General features: G+C 42.3%; 1 protein-coding gene across 2 annotated transcripts in view; it reads right to left on the minus strand.

Moving 5' to 3' along the window:
- The window catches only part of STRN (striatin), a 118,318-nt gene that overhangs the window by 12,835 nt on the left and 85,298 nt on the right, over nt 1-20,185 (minus strand). For both annotated transcript variants that reach the window (XM_044288548.1, XM_044288547.1), the window contains 4 exons: nt 19,371-19,418; nt 12,926-13,047; nt 7,394-7,561; nt 2,116-2,256 (listed from right to left, as the gene is read on the minus strand). In XM_044288548.1, coding sequence (XP_044144483.1) covers nt 2,116-2,256; nt 7,394-7,561; nt 12,926-13,047; nt 19,371-19,418 — 479 coding nt within the window. The remainder of the gene's footprint in view (nt 1-2,115; nt 2,257-7,393; nt 7,562-12,925; nt 13,048-19,370; nt 19,419-20,185) is intronic.

Below are 20,185 nucleotides of genomic sequence, written 5' to 3' on the forward strand. Positions count from 1 at the left end.
GCTATAACTTTTACCCAAACCATTTTTTTTTGCCCAAACATTTTTTTTTTTATCAAAGACATGTAGAACTATAAATTTAGCGAAAAATTTATATATGGATGTCGTTTTTTTTGCAAAATTTTACAGCTGAAAGTGAAAAATGTCATTTTTTTGCAAAAAAATCGTTACATTTCGATTAATAAAAAAAAGTAAAAATGTCAGCAGCAATAAAATACCACCAAATGAAAGCTCTATTAGTGAGAAGAAAAGGAGGTAAAATTCATTTGGGTGGTAAGTTGCATGACCGAGCGATAAACGGTGAAAGTAGTGTAGTGCCAAAGTGGAAAAAGTGCTCTGGTCATGAAGGGGGTTTCAGCTAGCGGGGCTGAAGTGGTTAATTTCCATTTAGAAACCCCAAACCCCTTCATTAACCTGGCTGCATAAAGCCTTTGGCATGGAGAATTCTGGCTTCTCCTCTTAGGCCCCTTTCACAGGGGTGAGAATTCCGCGCGGGTGCAATGCGTGAGGTGAACGCATTGCACCCGCACTGAATTCGGACCCATTCACTGCAATGGGGTTGTTCAGATGAGGGGTGATTTTGAAGAATCACTTGTGCGTAGCGTGAAAATCACAGCATGTTCTATATTCCGCGTTTTTCACGCAACGCAGGCCCCATAGAAATGAATGCAGATGCAATGCGATTTTCACGCATGGTTGCTAGGAGAGGATGTTTGTAAATTGACAAGTCAACTTACTGTATTTTTTTCCCCTTATAACATGGTTATAAGGGAAAATAATAGCATTCTGAATACAGAAGGCTTACTAAAATGTGGATTAAGGGGTTAAAAAATAACTCCCCTCATCCTGTTCGCGCAGCCGGCATGGTCTTCTTTCTTCATCTTTCAGGACCTGCAAAAGGACCTTTGATGACAATCTCGCTGACGTCAGCGCAGGTCCTGCTGAATGAAGATACAAGATTTCTATCTTCATCTGCGCTGACGTCACCGCGCTCCAAACGTGGGGAGCGCGATTATGTCAAAGGTCCTTTGGCAGGTCCTGAAAGATGAAGAAAGAAGATTATGCCGGCTGCGCGAACAAGTGGATGAGGAGAGTTAATTTTTATTTATTTTTTAACCCATCATGCCACATTTCAGTAAGCATTCTGTATTAAGAATGCTATTATTTTCCATTATAACCATATTATAAGGGAAAATACTAAAATCTACAGAACACCTAACCCAAACTTTAGTGAAGTCCGGGTCTGGGTACCACAATCCGTTTTCTCTCACGCGCGTGCAAAACGCATTGCACTCGCGCAGAAAAAAACTGAGCAACGCAACCGCAGTCAAAACTGACTGAAATTGCGTACGCACTCGCGAGTTTTCCCTTATCGCTGACTCAACAAATCCGGACACGCTCGTCTGCAAGGGTCCTTACAGTTTTGTTAAGGTTTTTGGTGGATAAAAAATAAATAAATAAAAAAAATCACAAAATATGTGCTGGGCTGCGAAGTAATGGGCTGGGCTGGGCTCCAACAGCCAGAGGGACAGCCCCTTGGGCACCTTATTGAGGTAATTAAAGGGATTTTATAGACAAATTACACAGGGCATTAATACCAGTATATTTTAATTTAAATCCTGGAGACTGATGTGGTGATGTTAATAGCTCAGCAAGTGAAATCCAGGTGACAGTTTCCCATTAAGGGGTTAGACGTTGCAGTTGCCTATAAATTAGGCGACTTGTGGAAAGATTTGGGATCATGGATAATTTCTGCCTCCTTCGTTCAGATTCTGATGATTGTCTGAAGCTATAGGAATAAATGGCATGAACTCTGCACATCTGGAACCTTCATTTGTACCATGGGTATTATGGAGGACAATTATCATCCCATGTACACCAGAAAACTGGCCTCAACAAGTCACAACATTTGCCGCTTGTCCCATTTGCGAAATATGGGAGGAGCGCGGGTGGGGGAGTTGGTGGTGTGAGGCACATTTATTATACTGGTGTAGATTATACCAAACATCCCTTGCTGGTGTAGATTTCTGGTGCATGGACCTGCACAGATGTGCCACAGTTATTAAGAGAGGTGTGCCGCTAAGACACAGAAAAGAAGGAGGTCGACACAATACATACCTGTTTCTATACAAGACTCTAATGTTAAAACTTTCTGCCGTGTCTCCATATTGAAAATACTTGTGTGCCCACTATCAAAAGATGCAACCATGTGAGCTGGGTCACTGCTGACTAGGTCCACAGAGGAAGGTATTCCTAATTCTAAAGAATATAAAAATTTAATTACTTCTCATTAAACGTGTTATATGGGAAATACAAAAACTTGGGTAAAACGCTAAATGTAACACATCATATAGTGAACCGACAGATACCATTTTTGTCTAACAATAGCATGTCGGCATACTGTGTACTCCTACGGCAACTTAAAGGGGTCGTCTCACTTCAGCAAATGGCATTTATTATATAGAGAAAGTTAATACAAGCCACTTGCAATATGGACAATCGCAATACATTAGCTTCCTTTGCTGGCTTGATTCAGTTTTCCATTGCATTACACGTTGCTCCTTTTCAGGGGTTATGACCATCGTGCAATCCAGAAGCACAGACCTACGACTGGCCAGGACCACAGGAGTGGGCATAGGCAAACAAGCACAGCAGCTCCTGTCCTGGCCACCTCATATCTGTGCTGCAGGGGTAAACATAACCCCTGGATACGAGCAGTGTATAATGCAATGGCAAAATGAAGCCAGCAAAGGAAGCAATATGGTTGCAGCAAACTATTATTTCAGCAATCTAGTATTCTACCGATTATTTTTACGATTAATCGAGTAATCTAATAAGAAAAAAAATGAATTAAGACTGTTTTCCTTTATAAAAACCCTTTGTGTGCCTTCAGCTCTCCCCCACCGGGACATACTTCGGTTAAACCACGGATGCATGGTCCGTGAAAGCCCAGCCTGCACTCCGGAGGGCACAGTGTCACTGGTTGCTATGACACTGTGCATTCCAGGCGCCTGGCCTTAGTCAGGCCCCCACCCCCTCAGTGTCACCAATTTACATTTTCAGCATGGTAGCCGCCGACACTATCGTCCCATGCTGCTCTGGGCCTGACGTCAGTGCAGCGCGGGACCATGGACGTGCTGTGGAGTGTCCGGAGGCCCCCTGCTGAAAAGGTGCGTATTCCAAGCGCATTGCGGGCCAGTGGGAGACCACGGAGCGGGAGTAATAGCAAGTGCTTCACTTACGCTCCGTTGTCACATGACACAAACGAATCCCCGATACAAAAATTTGCATCAAGGATTTTTTGGTGTCCAATTACTCGATTTAATAGAGTACTCTTTGCAGCCCTAATGGACAATCACAATACATTAGTAAGTGCCTTGTATTAACTTTCTCTACATAATACATGCTATTTGCTGAAGTGAGAGAGACAACCGCTTTAATGGAACAAAGTTACAATACATTTACCATTAATATGTGGACATAGGGTAAAACAGTACAATGTGAAGCACATGCATTGTGGCTGCCAGGATGCTTTGATTCAGGTCAGGGCAACTGAAATGTATGCTGATTAGGTATACAGAAGTCGGTTAGGCAGTCCCGGATTCCTAATACTGTCCTGTAACACAACACCTGTGATCCTTAGGGAGTGTTCACACAGTTTTTTCGACAAAGATTTTGTCATGTTTTCCACACCAAAATCAGCTACAAAACATAACTGTCCAATTGATTTAAATTTCAAGAATGACATTGATTGGGGGTAAATCAAAGGGAGTGAAAACTACACAACCGTGTCATAAATCAAAGGATCGGTCTTGTATATGTGCTGGTCTCTGTTTACAGGGCTGCATCGCTATTGTAACAGACATATGGGACAACCCCTTATTAAATGAGTTTTCAGCGCTAAATGACTAACTATTGGACCCGGAGAGGGATCACGATGCTTTCACATATATGCACTGTGGAAAAGTTGAAATCTATAAGGGAAGTATTCCATGATACACCAATTACATATAGATATGCCCAACTTAAGCATGCACTTGCATATACATGAAATAAAATCACTCAAACATTAAGTAAACAGACACTGTTAGATTTCTGTTATAATTCACTTGGGAAAAAAGTTAGAGTTTCACAAATTTATAGTAGATTTATAAAGGAATTAAGCACGGTTATCAAATTCAAAAGTGTTGACAAATGGGAAATGGATATAGGGGAAGTTAATCCACTCCAATGGCAGGAGATATATCAAAATATTAAGAAGGCCTCTCTCTCACGCCAACATCGGCTGACACAATTTAAAATAGTACACCGACTATCTCACTCCGGGTCTTTTATCTAAAATGTACGGGGAAAAAAGGCAAAGAATTTTGCCGTTTGAAATGTTCCCTTCCTGACGCCGGATACGTCCATATGCTATGGAGCTGCCCGGTTATTAAGATTTTCTGGCAAAAGATATTTCAATATATGGGGTCAACAACTGTAAATAGCCCCTCTAACTTTTGAAACTGCCATACTCAGACTTTTTCCCCCGGAGTTTAAATATAAAGCACTAAAAAGTGAACAGATTTGGTGGTTGAAAGGACTCCTATTGGCCAAGGTATCAATTCTTAAGAACTGGATGTCAGATAGGGCCCCTACAATACAAGTATGGGAAAGCCTAATGCAAAGAGTTAAAGAATTTGAGCTCATTAAATATAAAGGAGAGAAACGCCGGATATAGTTGTAAGTTATACTACTGGAGCGGAACTGATCGCCAAATAATCCCAAAGTTAAATTCAATAGTCAATATTTTAATTATTTTGACAGGCACCCGCGTACAATTGCATAAATGGCAAATATGGATTTATCTTTTAGTACGCTGCCTAAACGAGGGCGAGATGCGCCCGTTTCCTCAACGTCAACAGGCCTTAATAGATTAATGTGCCATATTTATATATCTTGTTTTGTAATTGGATTTATATCGGGAGACATGAAAGATATATATGTTTTGTTTCTTCTTTCCCATATATTTGTATATTGTTTATTATTGGAAAAAAACAAAAATAAAGGTTTAAAAAAATAAAATAAAAAATGTAACAGACATACGACCGATGCAGCTAATCACTGGCCTCAAAAGTGTACGGCTGAAGCCAGCGATTGGCTACAGCAGTGCTGCTGCTCAGTAAACGGACTAGCGGGGAGGACAGGAATGGCAGTGCTGAAGTGCCAGACGATTCTGCAGATAGGTAAATTATTTTGCCATTTTAAAACCATCCCCTGCCTGTGCCCCAAATTATAAACTAACAACCCCCTTCAAGGACTCCTGACTGGCATCTAGCCATCACTGTGGACCTCAAAGCTTTTGGCTGGCAACCTCTGGTGAACTGGACACCTCTGGCGAGTCCAGTATTTCCTAGAATGTGCTATGTAGACTTAATCGCACTTTGGATCCAAGATCATCCAACTTTGTTTTAATGCTGTATGGCAGGGGTGCACAACACTTTCTTGCTGGGCAGAAACAATGCTGATCACGCAATGAGCTGTGTTTCTGCCCCGAAGTACCACATGACAATGGATTACTGCTCCTGCACTCTAGCAGGGGCAGGACGGGTCCCCAGCTGTTCGTGACAGCAGGGGAGCCTGAAGAGAAGACAGAAGTGGTTTATTACTGCTGCTGTCTTCTCGCCAGATAGGTGTATAGCTCTCAATGAGCACTATGCCGATTTGGAAGCAGAGGAGCCAAAAAAAAAAAAAAAAAATATAATAATATAAAAAAAAAAAAAAAAAAATATATATATAATAATAATAATAATAATAATAATAATAATAATAATATATATATATATACACACACAAATAAAGAAAAAAAAAAAGTCTTGGGGGACATGTGGCAAAAATATATTTACTACTGTATTTTTCACCCCATTATGGGGTGAATACTAATAAGGGCTTAGATTATGGAAGCGCTCATTAGTACCAGAAAGCGGTGAAGGCTCTGCACTCACCGCATCCTGGTCCTCGGCTGCGCACAGCGTAACAGTGCTCTGTGACTTCACACTGTGTGCGTCGGGTCACAGCACAGCCACGGCACGAAGACAGAATGCGCTGGAAGTGAGGAGCAGCGGCATCCGCAGCAGGAGAGGTAAGTTTTATTTTATGTGCTCTGTGGCATGGGGCAAATATGAGAGGCAATGGGGGGGCTCGTCTGAGGTTTGAATGGGGGGGGGGGGGGGGCGCTCTTATTAACATTGGAGGTCTGATTGCTGATCTGAGGTGTAATGAAAAAATAAATTCTTATTGTCCTCCTCTAAAACTTAGGTGCGTCTTATGGGCCGATGTGTCATAGGGTGAAAATACGGTAATAAATCAAACAAAATAAAATATTAAGAAAAAATACAGCTAAAAGTATTAGGTAGCAGAAATATATAAAAAATTACGTTAAAAAGAAAAAAAAAAAAAACACCCACATCAACCAAAACCGTCCATTATTGTCCCATTCACGTGAAACTATACATCTTATAACAAAGTAGAAAACAAATTAGTTATTATTAATTAATAGTTTATTGTGGTGGCAATTTGCACATTTAAAAAATAGTTTTTATTTGCAGTTCCTTGAAACAGAGCAATGTGACAATGCAGCCCTCAGACCAAAAAAAGGTTGTGCACCCCTTCTCTAAGTACAGCATTAAAATATATGGGCTGCATGGAGGTAGAATTTGTTAAGTAAATAACTTTGGCCTTCGATTCTACAACTTAAAAAATATTTTAAAAACAGGAATCCGAAGTCTGCTTTGGTACCTTGTTGTACCTCGCAAGACTTCGGACTTAAAGAATTTTGTCTCTGCGTAGCCCAAAAATTGTAATGCCATACGGAGAGGTCTCTGCACAGCATTAAAACGAACTTGGGAAACGCCTTAAAGGAGCTGTCCAGCCGTTAATGCTAATGACCTGTAGTCAGGATAGGTCATCAATATCTGATCGCCAGGGGTCCGACACCCGGCAATTAGCTGTTTGAAGAGGGGGCGGCGCTCCTCTTAATTACACTGCACTTCCTCTTGGAAGTGCAGTGTAATACAAGTACCCACTCCATTCAAGTCAATGGTGCGAGTGCTTGTAATTACTCTAAGTCACCGCTCCACTGGAGACGAGATGTAGTGTAATGACCAGGAAGCGGCGCTTGCATGGATTGCTGCCTCCTTGTTAAACAGCTGATTGGTGGCGACCCCTGCCAATCAGATACTGATGACTTATCCTGACGATAGGTCTTCAATATTAACGGCTGGGCAATTCTAACTGGAAGTAAGTGGTTAAAAAAAATAATCCTGTAAAATAAAATACTAAGACAATATGCAGCATACAAGGACTAAAGCAAAATACAGATTCGCCAGTCTGCTCATTACTATGGTAAGTCTATTACCTTGGTTATCATTAAATATGCTTAATGCCGGAGCAGCTTCTAGTGCATTCCATACTCTAACGGTGCCATCTGCTGAGGCGGACAACAAACGCTGATGAGCCGCACTGTACACCAAGCCCCATATAGCGTCAGTGTGGCCTTCAAATGCGCCTCGCAGGACTGAAGGATCTGTTTATGGAGAGGGGGAGAAATATGAGCACATCTCTGGATTAAATTCAATTCCTGGAAATAACATGTAGTAGTGTGGCACTGCAGCGCTGGACTGTCCCATAATAGGCAAGCGGTAAGTGCGATTACACGTTTGTAACACCAACATTGCCAAGTCATGAAGGCCATGTTACACAGTAATTGGTGATGTTCAACTTATACATACATCGCTTATACCCATTTAAAGGGGTTGTCCAGGATCAAATATAAATATATATATATATATATATATATATATATATATATTTTTTTTTTTAAAGAGTACTCACTATTAAGAGCCGATTAAAGTTTCCCCAATATGTTTATGTATTTTCACCACTTCTACAGGGCTCTGACGGTCCCCCATGCATTGTTTACATCTAGGTTTATCTTTGCCTAACTTCCTGCCGCACTGCCCTGTGGATCCCAGCTCAGCGTGGCATCACGTGGTTACAGCTGACTATCATCTCTGCAGTAACTCCGCCTCCTCATTAATATTCCGCCTCCATTCATTAGAAAGTGCCATACCCGATGTTGTCACAGGAGGGGCGTGGCTTAGCACGATATCTTCCAGCCAAGTCACCGCCCCTCCCTGCGATCTGCATAATTACTGAGGCTGATGGTGAGTCACTGGGATGGAGGGGGCATGGCTTAGCACAAGGTCTTCCAGCCTAGTTACTACCACCACACCCCTGCGATCTGAATTACTGAGGCTGTTGGTGACGTCACCGGGCTTCCTGCGAAGCAGCTTCGCTCTGCAGCAAGGGACCCGGTACGTCACCGTCTATGAGAAAATAGGCAGAGAATTTGCGATATGAAAACGGGGCATCAGACATGTGTGGCAAAGGTACGACAGGCATGTGTGTAATATACAGGTCCTTCTCAAAAACTTAGCATATTGTGATAAAATTCATTATTTTCTGTAATGTACTGATAAACATTAGACTTTCATATATTTTAGATTCATTACACACAACTGAAGTAGTTCAAGCCTTTTATTGTTTTAATATTGATGATTTTGGCATACAGCTCATGAAAACCACAAATTCCTATCTAAAAAAATTAGCATATTTCATCCGACCAATAAAAGAAAAGTGTTTTTAATACAAAAAAAGTCAACCTTCAAATAATAATGTTCAGTTATGCACTCAATACTTGGTCGGGAATCCTTTTGCAGAAATGACTGCTTCAATGCGGCGTGGCATGGAGGCAATCAGCCTGTGGCACTGCTGAGGTGTTATGGAGGCCCAGGATGCTTCGATAGCGGCCTTAAGCTTATCCAGAGTGTTGGGTCTTGCGTCTCTCAACTTTCTCTTCCCAATATCCCACAGATTCTCTATGGGGTTCAGGTCAGGAGAGTTGGCAGGCCAATTGAGCACAGTAATACCATGGTCAGTAAACCATTTACCAGTGGTTTTGGCACTGTGAGCGGGTGCCAGGTCGTGCTGAAAAATTAAATCTTCATCTCCATAAAGCTTTTCAGCAGATGGAAACATGAAGTGCTCCAAAATCTCCTGATAGCTAGCTGCATTGACCCTGCCCTTGATAAAACACAGTGGACCAACACCAGCAGCTGACATGGCACCCCAGACCATCACTGACTGTGGGTACTTGACACTGGACTTCAGGCATTTTGGCATTTCCCTCTCCCCAGTCTTCCTCCAGACTCTGGCACCTTGATTTCCGAATGACATGCAAAATTTGCTTTCATCCGAAAAAAGTACTTTGGACCACTGAGCAACAGTCCAGTGTTGCTTCTCTGTAGCCCAGGTCAGGCGCTTCTGTCGCTGTTTCTGGTTCCAAAGTGGCTTGACCTGGGGAATGCGGCACCTGTAGCCCATTTCCTGCACACGCCTGTACACGGTGGCTCTGGATGTTTCTACTCCAGACTCAGTCCACTGCTTCCGCAGGTCCCCCAAGGTCTGGAATCGTTCCTTCTCCACAATCTTCCTCAGGGTCCGGTCACCTCTTCACGTTGTGCAGCGTTTTCTGCCACACTTTTTCCTTCCCACAGACTTCCCACTGAGGTGCCTTGATACAGCATTCTGGGAACAGCCTATTCGTTCAGAAATTTCTTTCTGTGTCTTACTCTCTTGCTTGAGGGTGTCAATGATGGCCTTCTGGACAGCAGTCAGGTCGGCAGTCTTACCCATGATTGCGGTTTTGAGTAATGAACCAGGCTGGGAGTTTTTAAAAGCCTCAGGAATCTTTTGCAGGTGTTTAGAGATAATTAGTTGATTCAGATGATTAGGTTAATAGCTCGTTTAGAGAACCTTTTCATGATGTGCTAATTTTTTTAGATAGGAATTTTAGGTTTTCATGAGCTGTATGCCAAAATCATCAATATTAAAACAATAAAAGGCTTGAACTACTTCAGTTGTGTGTAATGAATCTAAAATATATGAAAGTCTAATGTTTATCAGTACATTACAGAAAATAATGAACTTTATCACAATATGCTTTTTTTTTTTTTAGAAGGACCTGTATTTGTGTCACTGTTGTACACTTAGAACAATGTCCCCAATCCCGGACAACCCCTTTAAGGTCTATATTCATAATCCGGCACAGCTGAAAATCTCCCAGCACACCTTGCTGCAAGCAATGAACTTGCTATGGTAAATTGTATTCTGGGATATACAGGCTCTGTATTGTATTCTGGTGTAGGAGGAAATAAACGGCCACAGATTTGACATTTTTACCAGGCAATACAGGGATTGGACAGGTCAGTGTTTAACCTGTCTAAGGCTACTTTCACACTTGCGCTTGATCGGATCCGTTCTGAACGGATCCGATCATATTAATGCAGACGGAGGCTCCGTTCAGTACGGATCCGTCTGCATTAATAACTTAAGAAAAAATTCTAAGTGTGAAAGCAGCCTGAGCGGATCCGTTCAGACTTTCAATGTAAAGTCAATGGGGGACGGATCCGCTTGAAGATTGAGCCACAGGGTGACATCTTCAAGCGGATCCGTTCCCATTGACTTACATTGTAAGTCTGAACGGATCCGCTCGCCTCCGCACGGCCAGGCGGACAGCTGAACGCTGCAAGCAGCGTTCAGCTGTCCGCCTGTCCGTGCGGAGGCGAGCGGAGCGGAGGCTGAACGCCGCCAGACTGATGCAGTCTGAGCGGATCCGCTCCATTCAGACTGCATCAGGGCTGGACGGAGGCGTTTGGTTCTGCTCGTGAGCTCCTTCAAACGGAGCTCACGAACGGACCCATGAACGCTAGTGTGAAAGTAGCCTAATCTAATACTTCTAGTGGTATCAGTTAGTTGCTCCACAGAAATAAATATTTGTAAAGCTACTTAAAAGGAGTTGTCCTATCTCAGCAGTCTTTAATGGCCAACATGGGAATAACCCACAGGAAGCACAGGCCTGGGGTGGCCAGCGCTCAGAAGTTATGGATATAGTAAAGCTCGGTGGTTTAGGTAACTGGGCCTCCCCGAGCCAGTCCTTACAGTGGGTTATTGACTTTTCAGCCATGAAAGCTCAAGACGGGACATCTACTTTAACTTTATCTGTTATGACTCCAGTGTGAACAGAGGTTGCATTAATATCACCCATCTAGTGCCAATACTGCTCACCAGTAAAAAATTTGCTTATATGCTGGACATTATCGTGTAATAAATCCAAACCTATGGCCTGTAGGCAGCAAGTGGAGCAGATCAAATTCACATGGTTGATTAACCAATAACAGAAATACGATTAGGACTGCATGGTTCTGCTAAAATAGATGCACGGGAACGCACAGCATCATATATTACAATAATGCTGTGGACGTTGGGCCACCCGCAGGGCTATTGTACCGCACTTATAAGATCATATGAGTGTAGGACAACAGTCCCACGGGCGGCCCGACGTGCACAGCATCTTTGTAATCTATGATGCTGTGCGTTACCATGTGCTGCTCCGGGACATATGGCCCGCTTACGGACAGTATGTCTCGGAGGGCATATGGTCGTGGGCAAGAGGCCTTATACAAACTGGTGGCTTACTACTAGTTGACCTATTGATACTAAGAATAAAAGGGCTGCAACACTGATTCAGTTCCTGGGCCCCTTTCTAGGTCTTTACATTGGCACTCCAGCCATCCACTATGCAGGGAAATGCAGCACAGCTTCATTCAATTGAGTGGATCTGGCTGCAGTTCCCTGCACAGCAGGCACCTGGAGGTAACAGTGTATAAGGGAAAAAAACTGAATGGGCCGCAGCGCTAAAGGTTGGACCCTCACCAATCAAAGTGATGGCATATGCCAGAAATATGCAATGGGAAAACCCCCTTTAAAGAGGTTGGCCAGGTTCAGGGCTGAACCCGGATATAAGCTCACCTTCACTCCTTTATCATGTACGAGTGGAGCATCGTAGCATTTCCTTGCTCCGATGCTCCTCTTGCCTTCCATCACGCAGGGCAAGGTCTGTTTGCTGTGAGTAGGCTTGAGTGAATCAATTAATTTAATGCTGTATCTGTACAACATTAAAATGTATTTGCTGTGCACAGCCAAAGGTCTTCTCGCCCGAGACTTCAGATAAATCCTACTGTATTCATATCTGCGTATTGAAAAATAATTTAAAATAGGAATCTGAACTGGGCTTTGATACTGCCTGGTACCTCTGTACCAAAGCCCACTTCAGATTCCTATTTTAAATTGTTTTTCAATACGCAGATATGAATACAGTAGGATTTAACTGAAGTCTCAGGCGAGAAGAACTTTGGCTCCGCACAGCAAATACATTTTAATGCTGTACAGATACAGCATTAAAATCTAAGTATTTGAACAAATGATTCGCTCAAGCCTACTCACTTCGGGAAAGATGAACTTTGGCTCCACATAGCAAATACATTTTAATGCTGTACGGATACTGCATTAAAATCAAAGATCTGTGATCTGAAGGTCGATTCACTGAAGCCTAGCTGTCAGCCGGTGACATATCAAGCTTCACATCAGCATGCAAGGCAGAGACCTTCGCCTAGCAGGGAGCCCGATAACATCACGAACATATTGGCGGTGTATAGTGCTGTTTTACAGGTGGGTACTAGTGTTACCTGCCTCTAAAACTGCAAAGAACGGCTCTATACACAGCCCATTTGTGCCGGTGGTGTCCCCGGGCTCCCTACTAGGCGGAAGTCTCCACTTAGCATACTGATGTGAAGGCGATAAGTCACTGGCTCACAAGAGGCCTTGCCCTATGCAATGCAGCGTAAGGCAAGGGGAGCATCGGAGCAAGAAAACGCTCCAATGCTTCACTCTTACATGGTAAAGGAGTGAAGGGGAGCTTATATCTGGGTTCAGCCCCAAACCCAGACAATCCCTTTAAATAATATCATTTGTCCTCGTTTGAACATACCATAAGAATCATATGGATCCACATTAGGATTTGGAGTGTTCCAGCTCTGAATGACACCATCTGTTCCTCCACTGTAACACTGCTCCCCATTAGTGCTCATCACTACACACAGTACTGGGCCCCTGAAATAAAAAATAAATAAATTATATGAGTTATTACTCCACAAGAGACCTCATTTTTATAAAAATGTCAAGTTGGGGACCCAATCCAGTGGGACTTGTGTAAACCTGCTACCCATGTTTCAGGAAAACTGGATTTAAATGGATAATCTGCCCCGGAAAATGAAATTTTAAAATTTCTCCTCCATTTTGCTTTAATTCTTGTGGCACACCTAAAGCAGGGATGTTAAACTCGTGGCCCTCCAGCTGTTGCAAAACTACAACTCCCATCATGCCTGGGCATACTACAGCTATCAGGGAATGATGGGAGTTGTAGTTTTGCAACATCTGGAGGGCCATGAGTTTGACATCCATGACCTAAAGGGTTAACAAAGTTAGTAAAATCAGTTCTGAATAACTTGGGGTGTAGTTTCTAAAATATGGTCATTTATGGGCGGTTTCTACTATGCAAACCCCACAAAGTGACTTCGTAACTGAAATGGTCCTTAAAAAGGTGGGTTTTGGAAATTCTAAAAAAAATTTAAAATGTGCTTCTAAACTTCTATGCCTTCTAACGTGCTAAAAAAAAACAAAAAAAAAAACACATTTACAAAACGATGCCAACATAAAGTAGACAAATGGGGAATGTAAAGTAATAACTATTTTATGAAGTATCGGTATTAGTCTTAAAACCAAAGAAATTCTAGTTTTAAAAATAGATAATTTTTCCAAATGTTCTGCAAATTTTAGATTTTTTGTATTCATAAAAAGGTAAAACTTAACTCAAATTCACCACTATCATGAAGTACGATGTGTCACAAGAAAACAATCTCTGAAAGGCTTGGATAAGTAAAAGTGTTCTAAAATTATTACCACAGTGACAGGTCAGATTTTAAAAATGGGGCTCTGGCATTTGGTTCAAACAGGATGGTGCTTGAAGGGGTTAAAGTATTTTTTTTTTGTGCAACAAGTCACATCTATTTAACCCCTTAAGGACATAGGGCGTACCGGTACGCCCTATTTCCCGAGTCCTTAAGGACCAAGGGCGTACCGGTACGTCCTAACTTAAAATCTTAATTCCGGCGCCGCTGGGGTTAATCGGAACGGGATTTCGGCTGAAATCATTCAGCCGGCATCCCGTAACAACGCAGGGGGGGGTCATTTGACCCCCCCGTATCGGCGATCGCAGAAAACCGCAGGTCAATTCAGACCTGCGGTTTGCTGCGCTTTTTGCCGTTTCTGATCCCCGCGGTCCCTGACCGCGGGGATCAGAAACTTCAGAGTGCCCGAAATCAATATTGTTAACCCCCCCCTGCACCCCTGCACGATTTGATGGCGGCGGGTGGTGCAGGGGGGTGTCGCATGCAGTGGGGGCGTTGCGGGAGGCGGGCGGTGCGGCAGGCGGGATCGCGATCCCCCGCCCGCCTCCCATTGCATAATCGTTGGTGTACAGTGGGTATACCAGGGTGCCAGCACATTGCTGGCACCCTGGTATAAACGGCTGACATCGTTGATGCGATGTCAGCCGTTTAACCCTTTCCATACAGCGGTCCGTACGGACCGCTGTATGGAAAAGGTTAACAGTAAGAGGGAGCTCCCTCCCTCTCCGATCGGGGGGCTGCTGTGCCTTTGCAGCCCCCCGATGGGAGAAGGAGAGAGCCCCCAGACAGCCCCCCCAGAACCCCGTCCTTACCCTTCCCCGTCTGCGAAGTTCTGACCATAACTGAGCAGACGGGGAAGGTTCCCATGGCAACAGGACGCCTGATCAGGCGTCCTGCTGTCCATGGTGCTGAACAGATCTGTGCTGAAAGCATAGACCTGTTCAGTGTAAGTAAAATACAGTGCAGAAACCTATATAGGTTCTGTTCTGTATTTTACAGACATCAGACCCACTGGATCTTCAAGAACCAAGTGGGTCTGGGTCAAAAAAATCAAATAAAAAGTGAAAAAAGTTAAGATAAAAAAAAAAACATTTATCACTGAATAAAAATTAAAAAAATAAAATACACTACACATATTAGGTATCGCCGCGTCCGTAACGACCTGATCTATAAAATGGTCATGTTACTTTCCCCGCACAGTGAACGCCATAAAAATAAAAAAATAAAAACTATGAGAAAATTGAAATTTTGCGCACCTTACTTCCCAAAAAAGGTAATAAAAGTGATCAAAAAAGTCGCATGTACGCCAAAATAGTACCAATCAAACCGTCATCTCATCCCGCAAAAAATGAGACCCTACTCAAGATAATCGCCCAAAAACTGAAAAAACTATGGCTCTTAGACTATGGAAACACTAAAACATGATTTTTTTTGGTTTCAAAAATAAAATCATTGTGTAAAATGTACATAAATAAAAATAAAGTATACATATTAGGTATCGCCGCGTCCGTATCGACCGGCTCTATATAAATATCACATGACCTAACCCCTCAGGTGACCACCGTAAAAAATAAAAAAAAAAATGTGTAAAAAAAGCAATTTTTTGCCATCTTACGTCACAAAAAGTGTAATAGCAAGCGATCAAAAAGTCATATGCACCCCAAAATAGTGCCAATCAAACTGTCATCTCACCCCGCAAAAAATTAGACCCTACTCAAGATAATCACCCAAAAACTGAAAAAACTATGGCTCTTAGACTATGGAGACACTAAACAATTTTTTGGTTTTCAAAATGAAGTTATTGTATAAAACTTACATAAATAAAAAAAATTGTATACATATTAGGTATCGCCGCGTCCGTGACAACCTGCTCTATAAAAGTACCACGTGATCTAACCTGTCAGATGAATGTTGTAAATAACAAAAAAAAAAAAACATGCCAAAAAAGCTATTTCTTGTTACCTTGCCGCACAAAAAGTGTAATATAGAGCAACCAAAAATCATATGTACCCTAAACTAGTACCAACAATACTGCCACCCTATTCCGTACTTTCTAAAATGGGGTCACTTTTTTTGGAGTTTCTACTCTAGGGGTGCATCAGGGGGGCTTCAAATGGGACATGGTGTCAAAAAACCAGTCCAGCAAAATCTGCCTTCCAAAAACCGTATGGCATTCCTTTTCTTCTGCACCCTGCCGTGTGCCCGTACAGTAGTTTAGGACCACATATGGGGTGTTTCTGTAAACTACAGAATCAGGGCCATAAATAATGAGTTTTGTTTGGCTGTTAACCCTTGCTTTGTTACAGGAAAAAAAATATTAAAATGGAAAATCTGCCAAAAAAGTGAAATTTTGAAATTGTATCTCTATTTTCCATTGAATCTTGTGCAACACCTAAAGGGTTAACAAAGTTTGTAAAATCAGTTTTGAATACCTTGAGGGGTGTAGTTTCTTAGATGGGGTCACTTTTATGGAGTTTCTACTCTAGGGGTGCATCAGGGGGGCTTCAAATGGGACATGGTGTCAAAAAAACTGTCCAGCACAATCTGGCTTCCAAAAACCATACGGCGCACCTTTCACTCTACGCCCCGCTGTGTGGCCGTACAGTAGTTTATGGCCACATATGGGGTGTTTCTGTAAACAGTAGAGTCAGGGCAATAAAGATAGTCTTGTTTGGCTGTTAACCCTTGCTTTGTTAGTGGAAAAAATGGGTTAAAATGGAAAATTAGGCAAAAAAATGAAATTCTCAAATTTCATCCCCATTTGCCAATAACTCTTGTGCAACACCTAAAGGGTTAACGGAGTTTGTAAAATCAGTTTTGAATACCTTGAGGGGTGTAGTTTATAGAATGGGGTCATTTTTGGGCGGTTTCTATTATGTAAGCCTCGCAAAGTGACTTCAGAGCTGTAGTGGTCCCTAAAAATTGGGTTTTTGTAAATTTCTGAAAAATTTCAAGATTTGCTTCTAAACTTCTAAGCCTTGTAACATCCCCAAAAAATAAAATATCATTCCCAAAATAATTCAAACATGAAGTAGACATATGGGGAATGTTAAGTCATCACAATTTTTTGGGGTATTACTATGTATTACAGAAGTAGAGAAACTGAAACTTTGAAATTTGCTAATTTTTCCAAATTTTTGGTAAATTAGGTATTTTATTATGCAAAAAAATTAATTTTTTTGACTTTTTTTTACTAGTATCATGAAGTACAATATGTGACGAAAAAACAATCTCAGAATGGCCTGGATAAGTCAAAGCGTTTTAAAGTTATCACCACTTAAAGTGACACTGGTCAGATTTGCAAAAAATGGCCTGGTCCTTAAGGTGAAAATGAGCCCGGTCCTTAAGGGGTTAAAAAACCCATACACATCTCTGTAGAGTAAACTGTCTGCTTTACCCGTTTCCTGCAGTACCAGGGAGTACGCTATGTGTATGGTACAGAGACTTGTGTGTGGACTGGAGTATGAGTTATGATTGGTACATGGTTTTTGCAGGATGTCTCTGTATTCAAAAGTGTAGTTTGTTATTTCCATACAGTAAAAAAAAAAAAAAGAAAGATGTATACGGAGGCATAGTGGCTCAACAGAGGCAAAAAGGTGAATGGGGACTGCTTTCGGGGTGCACACAACACTAATATTGTGACATATTAACATCATCATTTTGGCCATTAGAATCCCCAATGAATGGATATGTACGGGCGATTTTGCCGAATTAGCAGTGCTGCAGAATTTAGGCTTTCATTAGTATTCTGGAAAGGGAACACTGGTGAAGCTAGCAAGACTATTGCTTGACCATGACAGGTCCAATCAAATCTTGTCTGTATATTAGAAAGTTCCTTTTAAAGGAACTGTGCCAATTAAGAAAGTTATCACCCATCCACAGGATAAGGGATAACTAACTGAACAGTGGAGGTCTGACTGCTGGGACCCCCATGATGGCAAGAATGGGGGTCCCATGTGGCCTTCACAGCGCACAACTGTTTCCAGCAGTTCCCTACAGAAGGAATGAAGCGGCTACTCTGTGGATAACTTTTATACTTGGCACAACCCCTTTGAAAGGGTTATCCAATATCAAACTGCCCCATGTGCTAGGCTCCTCACAGGGAATATACTTACCCGGCTCCCTGCGCTGCTCGTGCTGCTTCTCCCTGTACACGGATGCAGCAGCCAAATGGCAGTCAGGGACCCGTGATGTTAGGGAGGCTCGTCCCCGTTTTATGTTTTCATCCGTGTACAGGGAGAAGCAGCAGCGGCGGTGCGGGGACCTGGAGCAGCGCAGGGAGCGGGGTAAGTATGTATATTTCCATAGGGGGGCAGTTTATGATATTGGATAACCCCTTTACGTTTTAAATATGCCACAGAAAACGGTATGTCAATTAAACATGCAGAATTTTCATTTTCTCCTTGGAATAATTAAACGGAGAGGAGTAGTAAGTGATTAAAGGGTTCTGTTCTTCATATAGTGTGTTACAAAAGTGTCAGTACATGAAGGGCTAATACTCTGTCACATGTGTTAACATTATGTGACTAAGAACGCCTCCAGAATAAGCCGAGCAAGCTTGTACAACAGCTGCGGGCTTGTACGTGTTGTCCTTGCAGCCGGCATCATGGACGCTGCTACGGTTCACTGCTCCATCCCTTCTGGGGGCAAAGTTTTAACACCGTGTACTTTACAAAGTGCTCACACTTCCTGTGCTGCCGCCTTATAACGTACGCCGAGATCAGTACAGAAGCGCTTTAATTCTATCTTACAGACTACCACACAATGCCTTTGCCAGCAGCGATTCCTAGCAGCATTTGCTTTTATTTCAAACACACTTAAAATAATTAGCAGAGTCATAAATGTCCCGCCTAAATAAAATATGAATGGATTAAAATAGGACATGATGATGTGCGGTTATTCAAAAGATACTCTGACTATAATTATTGCTGCATCTTAGCATTATGGAGAGCATCTCTTGTAGCCAGAGTACAACATAACAACGCAATAAACAAGAGCAACATAAAGTGGTTGCGGTAATTGGCATCTTAATAAAGGCTCTCTAAATATAGCTTTAATAACCTGCAATAATAAAAAAAGGTTATTAAACTAGTAAAATAGTATCTCAATCTTGCAGGGGGATAAAATGCCTTATTAATTTATCAATTTAGTAAATGAATACAAAGATTCATCAGACAACAAAATGACTGCAGGAGAAAATAAAACACTATGGAGGAGATTCATCTAGTGCTAGTTGCTCAGTCCTCTGCTATCAGAGGCTCCTTAGGAAACTAAAATGACAAACCTTTCACCTTTTAACTGCATTCGTTTATTTAGAGGGTTTTTCCAGGACTTTAACATTTATCCTTAGGATAGGTCTAGCATAACCTGACCTTTTAAATCTGCAGCGAGTTAATACAGGATATGCTGAGCAAATATAATAAGCAAAAAGTTAAAGCCCACCAGAGCCTGGGGCATTTCTATTACCTGTGTGCCCTGAAAGTGTATATTGGTTCCACATCCAGTGAAGTGCTCCTAGAATGGAAAACAAAACATTATGAGAGACGCATTTCATGACTTCAACAATAGAGAACGCAGAAGGATCAGAATGAAAGTGTAAGGCTAGTTTCACATTACCGTAAACCTCTTCCGGCAGGCTGTTCCAACAGAGTAACAGCCTACCAGAGTTCACCGCATCTGGCATAGCCGGATACTGCTTTTTCCACACTGAAGACCATTGACTATAAGGGGACCCATCAGGAATCCAGTTTCTGGCATTAGTGCCAGGATTTGGGCAGACAACGTTTTTTGTCTGGTCGAATCCCAGCGAGGTCCCTTTACAGTCAATAGGGCCAGCCGGTGCTTAGGGCCTTTCCGGCTATGCCGGATGCAATGAACTCCAACAAGCTGTGAAGCCAGTAGTACACAGGCCGACTGAGCAGGCGATTGCCATGGTACACTGTATGGTACAGTTACTATACAGATGCACTGTAAAAATCCTGATTTTAAGGTTATTGCAGGACAAGTCTACCATATTAATTTTCCTTTGCATTTCCTTTGAGGTCCCCAGAAATGCAAATATTGAGGATCAAGTTAAAACTTGAAGGGTTTATCAGGTTCAGAAAAGTGACAGCTTATCCTCAGACCGGTGAGAGTCAGACTCTTTAGTGAGTGTTGCCCCGAAGACGCTGATGAAGCCATAATTTCCCCCGCACAATGACTACCATGTAGATGTCGTGTAGATAGACGACCTGTGTTAAAGATGTAGAGACCGCGGGCCCCTATCAAGCAGCAAATTCTGT

Source organism: Bufo gargarizans, chromosome 4 (assembly GCF_014858855.1).
Source record: "Bufo gargarizans isolate SCDJY-AF-19 chromosome 4, ASM1485885v1, whole genome shotgun sequence".
NCBI lineage: Eukaryota > Metazoa > Chordata > Amphibia > Anura > Bufonidae > Bufo > Bufo gargarizans.